A 14,022-nucleotide genomic window follows, 5' to 3' on the forward strand; every position below is an offset into this window, starting at 1 on the left:
AGCCTCAAATTGAGGCCCCACCTGATGAGTTCATATAACCTTTATTATTTTGCTAAAGGCCCTACCTCCAAATACTAACATATTTGGGCTTCAATACAGAAATCATGGGGGGGAGGAGGAAGGCAGGGGACAGTTTAGTTCAAAAAGTGGTCTGAGCAACTGTAACGTACAAAAGCACACAGCCCAGTGTGTCTGATGAAACCCGATTCACAAAAAAAGGTGTCTGGCTGGCTTTAACTCATCAACTGCCTGGCAGTTGCTCGTCTAGACATCTACAGATGTTCATCTTGTGCAACCAGATGCATTTAGAATAAAATTGTTCCCATCACCTCCTGACTAACTGAAGGGAACACGTCTCTGTGAGCAGAGGAGAGGCCTCAGGTGTGGAGCTGTGGTGTTTGTGCAATTGCATGACGGTCCCTGAGCTGAAGGCAGGAGGCATAGGCGTGTATCCCATCGCCTAGCTTGTCCCAAACGTCTTTATTGCTCATTTAAAAAGAAAAGGGGGGGGGTGATGAGGTGGCTCAGCAGGAGAAGGCAACTTGCTATCAAGGCTAACTGCCAAGTTCAAGTCCCAGAACCCACACAGCTGGAAAGAGAGAACTGACTTCCGTTTGTTTGCTCTCTTACACACTCAATCCCCCATTCATTCATTCATATCATTCATTCATTCATTCATTCATAAGAAAATAAAGTTTTAAAATGTCTAAAGATAAAGAAAAGGGGAAAAGATTTAATAGATGCAGGTCATCTTACACTTACCAATTTATCTATTGGTTGGTTGGTTTGTTGTTTTGCTTTTTTGAGATAGGGTTTCTCTGTGTAATCCTGTCTGGCTGTACTGGAACTCACTCTGTAGACCAGGATGGCCTTGAACCACAAAGATCCATCTTCCTCTTTCTCCCGAGTGCTGGTTTTAAAGGCATGCACCACCACACCCAGAGTCACCTACTAGCTCAATTAACTTGCAACTGTACATAGAATAGCTTTCTCCTCTCGGCTTACGGGTAAGGCTCAGGACGGCTTCATACATACACCACAGGCACACAGCTTGCTGGAGACTTTGTAACATTAGCAGCTAGCTGGAGACTTTGTAACATTAGAGTTGTCTTAGTCAGTGTGAAGAGACAGCAGGACCTTCTCACAAAAACAAACAAGCAAACACGCCTCTGATAAAAGAAAGTGTTGAGGCTTGCTTACAGTTTAGCCCCGCACAAAGCACCACTGCACAGGAGCAGGCATGGTGCTAGAGAAAGAGTCCTACATCTTTGTCTGCAAGAGGCAGAGACTCTGGGCCTTCTAAAACCCCAAAGTCCACCCTCCAGTGACACACACCTCCTCATCCTTCAGACAGTGCCATTCCCTGGTGACCTGGCATTCATTCAAACTATGAGCCTATGGGGGCCGTTCTCATCCAAACCACCACAAGAGCCTTTGCGTTTTTCTAAAACACTGCATTGATGCTATCTAAAGATTAAAGATGGGGATGGGACATAAAGCAAGTGGAGAGAGATCAAATGAGACAGTGAACATAAGGCTGTGTGCTGCCAAACGCAACCGGCTCACTCCAGATGTAAACAGCCAGTGGTCCTCTGTGCTGTCCCGCACACAAGCTGGAAGATGTATGCAAGCGCAGGAAGCAAATAGGCTTACATCTGTGTAGGCTGACGTTAATATTTACAAATCCACAAATCGGGAAATGTCCTTTCGTTTGTAGTGTGGTTGTATGCTTAACCACACGTTCCCCCTGGTCCACGGGCTTAAAGATACTGTTATTACAACCCTCACTAGGCTAGGAACATGATAGGTCTCCTGACGTCTGTTACAGAAGTGGTGGCAGACATAGGTGGGCGAGCATAGTAGGGCATGCCAGTGGAATGCTGAGTTCTTTCTGATGTGTTTAGGCATGACATGCCAGACCCTTGGAGGTTTGGGACTGAGATGAAGGACCATGTCCCTTCAGAGGTCAGAGAGCTGAGAGTCTCGATGTGATTTTTGACCCCATATCTGTCTTATACTCCTAATGCTGAGCTCGGGGCTGGCATGGAACATAGACCCAACACAAGACAGTGAGTATGTCTCAGACATAGTCTAAAGGAAGGGGCACATGGCCAAGGAGACAAGTGGGGGGGCAGTGTTAAGTGTTCGGGTTGGACAACACATTATACGTCATGAGTCAGGCCCATTGGTCTCCACGAGAATAAGGTGGAGGGCAGGACAGGGCAAAAGAGACACTGGAGGCTGAAGCTGCCCCCTTCAGGACCAAGGAGTAGGAGGCACTGGGAAGAACTGCAATGGTGTACAACACTCCCAGAGCCGCCTGGCGCGGTGTGCTTACTCTTATCTAACTGCATCGTGGTTATTAGACGTTCTGATCCCATCAGTAGCTGTGAAGACAGCAGAGATGTTCAGGGCAGAACTTTGGCACTGTTGTGACAAAATGCCCGACAAAGCCGCCTTGAGGAAGGGTTGACGTTGACGCACAGTTGGGGTACTCATCGTAGATGGGAAGGCAGGCAGCAGGGACAGGAGGACACAACTGGTCACGTGGCATCTACAGTCAGGAAGCAGGAGGGGACGGTTTCTGATGAGCAGTTCATTTCACCATTTCATATCGTCCATGTAGAAGGCAGGTCTCACTTCAATTGACTTAATCTAGAAACTCTTGTGTAGCACACCCAGAAACTTGTCTCCTGGGATATTCTAGATCTTATCAAGTCTACGGCTTCATTTGAGCCTCTCAGATATACCCTCAAATATACCTAGACTTGTCCTCTCCATCTCCAAGATGATCCCAAGTTCCATCCATGCTGGCAGGGATGTAACAATGCTCTCAAAAATGCCTGTTAGCATTTCTCTCTGGCCCTTCATTGGACTTGAAGGCAACAGCTGTGTTGTGGCTGCCTGCCATGATACACAGGAATCTTATTACCTCCCAATATTATGCCCAGGGGCATGATATGCTAGATAAGAGGATCTTGCGGATGTAATTGAAGTTACTAATCGCCTGGCCTTAAGATAAAGCTCGCTCTGGATTTGCGGGGTGGGGCCAGGCTAATCATCACATGCTCAAAGGCAGTCAGATGTGACAGAAGTTAGAGATCCCATCTGTGACAAAGCTCTAAACACCTTTGCTGGCTCAGGTGCAAGTGGCTGTGTGGATTCCATGCTCCAGCTATCTGTTTGAGAGTAGAATAGTTTCATTTGTTTGTTTTTCTTGGAGAACCAGGCCGTGCTGTATGGAGACAGCCAGCTGCTGGGCTCATGGTGGCTACAACTGATCACTGCTGTCATCCAAAGTGTTTTCTTCATCTTCAGGCCAGCAGAATCACTTCCCTGATCACATCTACAAAGCCTTCTTCTTCTTCTTTTTTTTGCTTTTTTGCTTTTTTGCTTGCCAAGTGGCAAATCATGTCCCTGGGGTGTGATGATTAACATTGATTACCAACTTGTCAGGGTCCAGAATTATTAAAGAAACAAGCCCATGGACACGGTCTCCAGAATAAATTAACTGAAGTGGGAAGACCCCACCCTAACTGTGGACAGCACCATCCCACATGCTGGGATTTCAGACCGAATGAAAAGGGGAGGGGTGGACACCAACATCTCTCTCCGCTTCCTGGCTGCAGGTGCAATGTCATTAGCTAAAGTGGCCGGGCAACTCTTGATCCTCCAACATCTCCTTCACAACAACACACAAAGCATTAACACAGGCTGGAAACAACCAAGAGGGAAGGAGGAGGAAGAGGAGAAGGAGGCAGCTGCTCCTGGAACCCCACATGTTAGAGACGTTCTACTCATAGTCCCAGGAAACAATCCACAAAAGGCCCAGGAAAGGCAGCCAAGCAACACTTATATCCATGCTCCCTGTGCCATGGCCTCAGCAGGACCAAGAGCCTAGCTGGCATTTCACCCTCTCCTAAGAAGCAGGAGCGTCCCTGTGTGCTTCTCTAAGGGCATTCCCCAGTGGGAGTATCAGGGCCAGGCCCCTGCTCAGGTGGGGGGAAGCTACAGGGCTCTGATTTCTTTGCATAGGGAGTGTCAGCGGGGACAGAGGAATAGGAGCCTTGCCCTCAGTTAATAGCAATAAGGTTTAATGAGAGGAGACAGTGTGAGGTGTTAACACGCACTGTGGTTCACTATGGTGCCCTGCACCCTCTTCCTTCCTTCACACTCAGTGAGTATGGACGGAGAAGAGACTGGCTGGCGCCCCTCTCGCCTCTGTATGCAGTCACCAAGGCCCAATGGGGGCTGCCCCTCCAACTCTCCCTGCAGCAACCTTCATTTCCAGGCAAGATGGCAGAATGAAGCAGGGCTCCATTTTTCCTAGGGCGTATCCTTAGGACCTATCCAGAAGTTGAACGTAGAAACCAGGAGGCCACGATAGCACACCTGCTAAAAACAGATCAAATAAGATCCACTGTCTAATCACAGAGTACCCCAAGTGCCCTGAGATGCACACCCCAGTCAAGATGATTGCTAGGCCCTCCACCGGCTTAAAAGGGCTGTGAGAGCAGGGAGCATGGCTCAGTAGAATGCTTGCTTAGCATGCGCAAAGCCCCGAGTTCAATCCCAGAACCATCAAAAACAAAGCAAAAGCAAAAAAAGGAGCCACTGGGAAATGCTTCCATGTTCACTTAATGGATTTTCTTGAAACTAATAAAATACAGCAAATATGAGGAATAGAAAAACCAGAAATTCTGTTCTTGACTTCATTCTTTATGTCACCACCCATCTAAAAAGCCCACCGTGACTGCACACACCTGTAACTCTATCACTGTGAGGCAGAGACCGAACTCACTGGGGAAGACTGAGGCAGAACACTTGCAATGCCAAGGCAGGCGAGTCAAGAGTTCAAAGGTGACCTGGGCTACCTAGCAAGATCTTAACCAACACACACACACACACACACACACACACACACTGGGGAGAGGGGGAGAGAGAACAGATAAATTCAAGTCCTTGGCTCTACCAATCTCATTGGGATCCTAACAAATTTCCACAAAGTGGTTGCTTCAGACATCGTAAGTTCATTATCGTTGGGTTCTGGAGGTTTGACAATCCAGTAAGTGTCTCCCTGAGTGCTATGTAGGCAGGACTGTTCCCTTCTGGTTGCTCTAGGGTGAAACATCTACTGTGGGAATGTTCCCACCCATATTCTTTGGCCCAAGGCCCTTCCCTGAACACCCAGGCTTGTGTTCCCATTGCGGCACCTCCCGGGACTGCTGCCTGTTTTCCCTCGTAAGGGCCCACAGAGGCTTTACAGGGTAGCTTCCTCCTCCAGGTGTGTTAGTCATTTCTGAAAAGCCCTCTTTGCCATGAAAGGTAAGGTCACACGTTTCAGGAGTCAGGACGAGACAACCTTCTGACAGAATGGGGCACTATTTGGCCTACTGTGGTCTCAAAAAGGTGACGGGAAGATTCTTAGTGCTCTCAGGTTGGCGCTTTGCTATTGTGACAATCACAGAAGTGATGTACAAAAGCCCAGAGAGATGAAAGCAGGGGAGATGGATCCATGGGGAGAGCGACACCCACAAGCAGGGAGCATTAGAGTTCGGATCTCCAGAACCCAAGCAAATGCTGGGCATGCCTGAGGCCACCTGCAATCTCAGAGAGCAAGAGGTAGAAACAGATTGCTAGAGCATGCCCACCAGCTGGAATAGCAGACGCTTTGGGCTTTGGTGTCACCAGAGAGACCGTCAATATAAGGTGAAGAGTGTTGGATGAAGACATCAGACATCAAACTTAGGCCTCCTGTGCATACACACACATGCACATGTATACACATACATGTGAAACCACACACATAAATCAATGAGTTGGGTATCATTTAGTACAAATCCTTACTCTGCAAAAGAAATTAATAATAAAATTAAAAGGCAAACCATGGACTGGAAGGGACTATTTGTGAAGGATCTGTGATTTCTCCTTTCTTAATACAATTTTTTAATGTTATGCATATGTTTTGCTCACGTGTATGTATGTCTGTGTACTACATGTGTGCTCAAGGAGGCCAGAAAAGGGCGTCAGATCCCCCAGGACTACAGTTACAGGCGGTTGTGAGCCATAGTGTGGGTGCTTGGAATCAAACCCAGGTCCTCACCAGCGAGTGCTCTTCACTGTGAGTTTGAGGCCAGCCTGGTCTAATTATAGAATTCAAGGCCAGCCAGGGCTACACAGTGAAACCCTACTTTAATACATATTTATATAAATAAGGCAGAAGATTTGAACAAATGTTTTATCAAAGAAGTTGCAGGTAAAACATATGAAAAGATGTTCAACATCGAGTGTCATTGAGTAAAATGCAAGTTAAGACTGGAAGGCTCCGTATGGTCTCGGGACCCCAAGACCAAGTTCTCAGTACAAAGGAGATTAATTTGTGCCAGGAATAAGAGACAAGGACAGAAGATAGAGAACGAGAGAGAAGAGGAAGGGAAAGGGTTAAACTCTGGGTGTAAGTGACTAAAAGGGGGCTGGAGAGATGGCTCAGCAGTTAAGAGCACTGGCTGCTCTTCCTGAGGTCCTGAGTTCAATTCCCAGCAACCACATGGTGGCTCACAGCCATCTGTAATGAGATCTGGCGCCCTCTTCTGAAATGCAGCGTGCATGCAGACAGGTATTTTTTCAAAAGTGACTGGAAGCTGTATGTGATTATGGAAACCACACTTAAGGAAGTAGAAAGCAAACTACTGTGGGGGAAGGTATCCGTTAAGGAAAAAGCAACTCTTAGGACAATGAAGTCCTAATAAAGAATAAAGTCCCGGGAAGATGTGACAGGGCTGAGCTGGCCCCTACCAACTCAGGTAAGGCTGAAGTATGTACATTGATAATGACAGGGTTCAAAGAGGAAACGGACAAATCCTCTGTCAGCATTCTTCATAGCAGAGAGGGATCTAGTAAGGTCACCAGGGACTTAAATACAGCCAACAGGCTTCCTCTAATGAGCACTTAGCAAGCGCTGCATGGAACACAAGTCATAACCTTCAAATACCTCTGGGCCTTTATGACGTTAGAGGCCTTGCACCATGCTGTAGAACCAGTTTCAACTAATTTCAGAATATTTGAATCATACAGGCAACACCTCAGACCATAGCATAATTAAATAAAAATCAGAAACCAAAAAAAAAAAAAAAAAAAAAAAAAAAAAAAAGACTACTAAATTATCCTTCTAATAAACCTTGGGTCAAATAGGAAATCATAATGGGAATTAGGAAAAAAAATTAGAATTGCCGAGTTCATTGAAATATTGCACATTATGGCTACTGGTTTGCGGGGATGGGGGATGACTCTGTGGGTAAGGGCTTGCTGCTCAAGCACGAGGTTGTGAGTTTGAATCCCAAGCACCTGCATATATCACTTGTATGTATATACAGCTGAAATTGCTGTTTCGAGAACATACTGTGTCCGAGAATACTGACATTTTTTAAAAAAGAAGTGTTAGACGGGGGAGTGTGGAGGTTAAATGTCACCCTATCTGTAGTGGAGATGAGGAGAGACGTGGTGAGATTCATGTCGGTGAAGGGAGGTGTGTCTCCAGAACCATCTGGAGAGAGGCTGGGAAGCTGACCTGGGGGGAGGGGAAGGGCTGGAACACCCCCCCCTGAACCACTCTTAACCTCTGAGAAATCCTGTTCTCAGCTCTGCTCTGCCAGAACTCATGAGAGCTCACTGTTTGTTGAAGGAGAAAAGCCGAACTCTGGCCTTAGTGTCTGAGGCAGTACACTGCCCAAGAGAAGGCGGAGAGCCTGCCTTTTAAAAACCGTCCCAATGTGATCCACTCCTCCATCTAGAACGTTCTGAGCCTCACAGTCAAAAGATGATTTCTTGCCTCTAAATTTGACTAGGTCATAGCCTAGATTTAATATGAGAGTTAATACTTTTTTACTTTGTGATTTTATTTCTATTCATTTACTATTAATCAACTTATGCTGAGAATTGCAAAGTGGTTTATACATATTTATAGAAAAGTGTACAGATTGCAACAGGTGGATTATTTTATTGTGTGTGTGTGTGTGTGTGTGTGTGTGTGTGTGTGTTTACATGTGTGGAGGCCAGATGAGGATGTCCAGTCTTACCCTATTGCTCTCTGCCCTACTCCTTGAGACAAGATCTCTTCCTGACCCTGATTATCTTTCATGTAACTGTTAGGGACCCACACTTGGGTTTCCATGGCCACCTCCCCAGCCCCAGGTGCAATTATCTTAAAAATACGGTCTCAGGTACTAGGGAGATAGCTTTATCAGCGAAGAGCTGCTGTTCAGGCACGATGGCCTGAGTTCAAGGCCCGTATCTGTAAAGAGTTGGGCATGGTGCGTGCATTTAAAATCCCAGGAGCAGCAAGGCAAGAAACAGGATTTACTGGACGGCCAGACTTAGGTGAATCAGTGACACCAAGACCAATGAGAGAGCTTTTGTCAAAAAGGAAAGGCCTCTGAGGATGGCCTCTGACCTCTGACCTCACACACACACACACATTTTTTGGGAAGGGTACAGAATTTGAGGAACCCTGACTAGGTTCTGGAACAAGTGCCTATACCACTCATGGCCTGGGGAAATGATGGAAACTTTGATGGCTGAATGCCGAGGACACTGTAACCTCACACCTGAGGTTATTGCATGGACTAGGACATGCTAGCAGTCATGTCTAACCTCAGAACATCACCACACGGTGCCTTCTACTCTGCAGTTTTGTGTTAGGCTGCACTCATAGCTACTTTGGGTCACAGGCAGCTTGCAGGCTGCAGGTTGGGTAGCCATGATACAAGCTTGACACCTGCGGTAATGAAGCCAGGCCCCAAAAGATACATTGTAGATCTGTCCATGTCAAACTCTAGGGCCCATTAGTCAAGACTAACAGAAGTCAGATCCCTGACCCTGGGAAGGACTGGGAGGGGGAGCGTATTGGCTGGGGAGGGACAGGGATGTTTAGGGCGAAATAGAAATAGATCTTTGTAGGTGGATACCTTTTTCACAGCCCAGACTTGTACCCTTGAAATGGATTCACAGGAATTCATGGTTTCGAGAGCAGATTAAGAAATGTGCAAATTGGGCATGGGGGTGCATGCCTTTAGTCCCAGCACTCACTGAAGGCAGAGGCACATGGATCTCTGTTTGAGGCTAGCCTGGTCTACATAGAGAGTTCTAGGGTATCCGAGGCTATTTAATGAAACCCTGTCTTTAAAGGGGCCGGGGGTATAGCTAGAGAGCTGGGGGGAAGATGGTTTAGTGGGCAAAGTGCTTTCTTTGTAAACCTTAGGGCCTGAGTTTGATTCTCTAGGACCACAAAAAAAAAAAAAAAAAAAAAAAAAAAAGAAGCCGCCACGTGTAGTGGGCAGAGACAAGCAGATCCATGGAAGTTCATGAGCCAATGAGAGATTCTGTCTCAAGCAAAAATCCAAGCAATGACACCCACATATGGATCCCAGATTAACACACACACACACACACACACACACACACACACACACACTTACATGAACAAGAGACAGACAGGAGGGAGAGGAAAATCCTGCAAAGTTACTGCCAAGTTCTCTTTCTTCCTGCTCTCAAAGCTACCTTGAGCATACATACCATCCCATGTCTGTACCCCACACAGAAGCATGCTTCTCACGGTGACACACAGCATGCTCATGCTTACCTAAACTTCGAGTGCTCGAATGTTCTGTTAGGCCTTTCGGTGGCTGTTTTAACTTATAAGACATTTTCTCCCCACAGTTCAGGTTTGGCTTCATCCCTTGTTTACTTTTTCAGTTTTCATCTTTGTGCATATGCATGCATTCAGGTGTGTGTATGCATTAGTGTGTGAAATATATGTGTCTGTGTGTGCGTATGTTTATGTATTTGCATAGTCATGTTTGTGTGTCTATGAATGTGAGTGTGTGTGTGGGCATGAAAGTATGACTGTGAGAATATATATGTGTATGTCTGTGTTGCACATGTATGTTCATATTTGTATTTGTATGTTAGTATGTGTGTGTGTGTGCGTGTGTGCCCGCATGTGTGCGCGCACCCGTGTGAGTGTGCATGCACACTGTGATTGTGCATGCTTGTGTATTTGTGTGTTCATGTTTGGGGGCAGGGTATGTATGTACCATAGTTCACATGAGGATGTCGGAGGACAACCTTGGGTACCAGCCCTTGAGACTATGCCTCTCTTCCTCGTTGTTGCCTACACCGAGCCTACTAGTTTCTGAGCTTCTGGCTATTCCTCTGCCTTCCACCTTGTCATAAGCATGCTGGGATTGCAGGCTTAAGCTACTGGGCCTGGCTTTTATATGGGCCCCAGAGATCCAAACTAGGGCTTGTCCGGCTTCCAGGGCACGCTCTGCTCACGAAGCCATCCCCTCAGCCCTGGCGCTCTTTTCTATGTTAACGCTTCCCTTCCTTCCTGGAGCTCTGTGGGAAATGGTGGAGGCTATTCCCTCCTGAAAAAGGAATGCATGACGGTGTAAATGTGTGCGCTGAGGTCCTGGGGATGGACATCTCTCTGATTTTTCTCTTCTTGTCCTTCTAGACTACAGAGTCAGATGCACCCGCTCCCGGTGAAGGTGAGAGCGAAGATAGCCAACTCCACCCATCCCCTGCAGACCCAGAAGAGCAGGAATGGTGCCAGGAAATAGACCCTGAGGATTTTGAGACACTGTCCCATAAGAGTGAAAGTCGCTCAGACACAAAAACAGACCCCTTTGAGAGCGCTTCTGATGCAGAGTCCCTGCCTGGGGACCCCACGGGTGGAGTCTGCCTCTCCCCAGGTGGCCTGTCTGCAGATACAGAGGCAGATTGGGGATGCCCTGATGACTCAGCAGATAGATCTCCTCAAGGGCAGCATTTGGCTTGTGTTGACGGGCTCCGTACAGAGCAAGAGCTGGATTTACTCTCAGGCTTGAAGGAATATTATCATCAGAGTAAACTGCACACGTCAACGGCTACCGCCGCTGGAAAACAGGATGAGGGAATCCTCTGGGACTGTAGGACCAGATTGGTGTGGAAGTCTGTGCCAACAGCTGGGTCCTCCTCACAGAGTGCCACCACCACCAGCAGCAGTCCCCAGCTGCAAAAGGCCAGGTCTAGGGGCTATTTGGATGTCCCCTTGGTCTGGCCCTGCTTTCTTCAACACTGTGAACTAGGTCAGAGCTGGCCACACATCCACAACAGAGCTGGGGCAGCAGAGCTACCTCACAAAGGCCTGCAGGACAATGAGTTCCCTCTGTGGGTCAGGACAAGGAAGGGGTCTGCCTCCAGGCCCGCAGTGGGCACAGACTTACTCTGGTTTCGTTCCTGTTTAGACGTAGCCCGCCTACCACGTTGGTGTCTCATAGACACCAAGTGTCATCATAGTGTCCCAGAAAATCTTGGTGCCAATGGCAAGACACCCCAAAGATGCCAGCACGAAAAGGCTCTGGTTAGGGCGCATTCTATACCAGGGTTTCCTTTGTGTTGCCTCAAGGAGCCTTTGGAGCAGAAATGTGTGACATCTGGGCCCTACCTGAGGGACGGGAGAGAAATAGTCCCTAACACTCCTTCTCCTGGGCCCACCCGGCTGTCTTATTTACTTTCCACTTCTCCAAGCAGGGCCCCTCCTTTGCAGGATGAGTACCAGCTGAGTGGCTGCAGCCTTAAAAGGACATCTCAAGACACACCCTGTGTAGGTCTCCCACTGGAAAACCAGGTAGAACAGGCTTCTAGGTCATGCCCAGACCCTTCCCACCTTACTTCAGAATTGCTGAAGCTTGGCAGCCAAGAGGAAGTGCCTGAACCCGCTGAATGCAAGCCAGAGCATAGCCCAGAGCACAGACTTGAGGAGCCCGATGGTGTCCACCCTGATGATGCTACCGGTAAACAAAGGTGCCTGCAAAAGATCCCTGCCAGGACAGGAAACCAGACCAAGACCTACTCATCAAAGTGCATTCTCAATGAGGAGAGAAAGCCGCCTGATAGGGCCTCCCCCTTCCCACATCGCGGTAGCCACAGTGAGATGCCCGTGGGTTCCCCGGAAGTGAATGGTCACGCCTATGCCCCAAAGAGCACCCTGAGATCAAGTATAACTGCTCCTTCAGAAGCAGCATGCGAGGCAGCAGTTCTAGACTCCCAAGGCAGGGGGAATGCCTTGCAGAGTCTTTTGGATTTCCCAACAGCCGAAATGTCTTGCTGCAGGCCCGGGAATGAGTGTGCACAGGGAACTGGGGACTCCAGGGAGCCTTTCACTTCAGGCCAGCAGCAGGCATCCAAGGTGCACGGGGCCTCCGAGCACAGCTGCAAACTCATTATGATAGCAGTAAAGCAGGAACACAAACAGACCTCTACAAGGAAGGCCTGCTGTCATCTAGACTCACAGTCCGGTGATTTCTCAGGGGAAAGACCCAAATCTCCACGAGGCACAGGAACCACAGCTTACGAGTCTCCCAGGACCATAGAAATGTCAATGTGTGGCAGTGAATGTGAATTGCCAGGATGCCCCGCAGAGGGGTCGGGTGATGGGGCTCCGCAGCTGCTGGCCCAAGACATAGAGCTTGTGAGATCTCTGGTCCCTAGGGCTGCTTCAGATGACACACTGTGCTCAGAAGAGACGCTGGAGGAGAAGTTTAGGGAAACCTCGAGCCTGGGGTCTGAGTGTGTACACTCAGACTTGGACACCCACCCCGAGGGGAACCAGAAATCTACCAGCCCAGAACTCAAACGGGGAGAGTGTGCCACAGCGGGTGCAGAGGTTATAGAAGTTTCCCGAGTGTGGGCTGGCAAGGTAGGGGTCCCGCATTCAGGAGTCCTGGCATCGGCCCACGACACAACCTTGCAGTTCCAGGGACCTTGGGGTCGGCTTCAGCCCGATGCACTGGAGTCAGAGCAGCGTCCTGCCGATCTCCAGATGACCCCTTTAAAAACTGGCATGTCCTGGTCTGAGGAGAGCCCCGGAGGGGACATACCAAGCAGCCAGGCCTTGACCTCAGGGGGTCTGAACCTGGCTTGCCCCAGCCCCGAGGAAGGTGTGTCCCAGAGTCCGTGGTTTGCAGCCTGCCACCAGAGCGTGTCTCCGGACACCCACTCTGTTGGTTCACACCAAGATATTCAAGTGGGGACATCAGGGGACCTTGGTGGTGAAGGACCTTCCCCAGAAAGCTGTAACGTCAAGAGACTAAAAACAACAGAGAGCAAGATCAGGGCAAGGTTGGCTTTAGCCCATAAGACCTTTACCCATTTCTTTGAGGCCAAAGTTACAGAGAAAACGAATGCGGGCTCAGTCAAAGGCGAGACAGAAAAGCGCAGGCGCGGCCAGAGCTCCTGGCGCACATTTCTGAGAAGCAAAGATGTGGACAGCTCCAAAAGGCCCTCTTTAGTGAGTGGCGTTCCGGGACCAGACTTGCCCGAACTCCTCCGCCCTTCCCCACCAGCAACCAGAGGCCACCGTGAAGAGTGGACAGTTAGCACAGACAGCCATGTGTGCGCGGGGTCCTGGACACCCCTACAGTCTCCTGCAACTCCGCCCTCCGGCTGTCGGACTTCTCCAGAACACAGGAGGAAAAGTGAACCGACCATAAAACGCACTGCTACCCAGGAAAGCAGTAGGTACCTTTCTTCTGGGATCTTCCCAGAGCCATCCTGGCTGACTTCGCCCACCAGCCCTGGAGCCCAGGGCTGTACACTCCCCTGCAGCTCTGCCTGCCACTTGGCCTATGAAAACCAAAGCATGCCCAGCAGACCCACAAGCCCCAAGCCCACGAATCCCATGCCTGGGGCTCAGAGGGTGGATCTCTGCCTTGGGGGCAGGGCTAGTGCAGTCTCCATGGTCTCTCTTAGAAGCTGTAGGGACGCCAACAGATGTTCCGACGTCTCTGAAATGCCCAAGAGCAGGGCAAGCCTCTTACTCTCCCTACAAACACTAAACCAGAACAACCAGAAGGAAGATCACACCAGCAGGTGTCAGTGTCACCACGGCCTGGGCACAGCATCCTTCCTTAGGGACCTTCCTGGGAGTGAGGTAAGTGAGCTGTTGGTGGCAACAACTCTTTCTTTACCTCTTAAGGCAGG

General features: G+C 49.0%; 1 protein-coding gene across 1 annotated transcript in view; it reads left to right on the top strand.

Moving 5' to 3' along the window:
- The window catches only part of Arhgef4 (Rho guanine nucleotide exchange factor 4), a 104,803-nt gene that overhangs the window by 22,070 nt on the left and 68,711 nt on the right, over positions 1–14,022 (top strand). Inside the window, exon 2 of the mRNA XM_051204362.1 lies at positions 10,514–13,972. Within this exon, the coding sequence (XP_051060319.1) occupies positions 10,514–13,972 (3,459 nt within the window). The remainder of the gene's footprint in view (positions 1–10,513; positions 13,973–14,022) is intronic.

The sequence above is a fragment of the Phodopus roborovskii genome, unplaced genomic scaffold (genome assembly GCF_943737965.1).
Source record: "Phodopus roborovskii unplaced genomic scaffold, PHOROB, whole genome shotgun sequence".
Taxonomy (NCBI): Eukaryota; Metazoa; Chordata; class Mammalia; order Rodentia; family Cricetidae; genus Phodopus; species Phodopus roborovskii.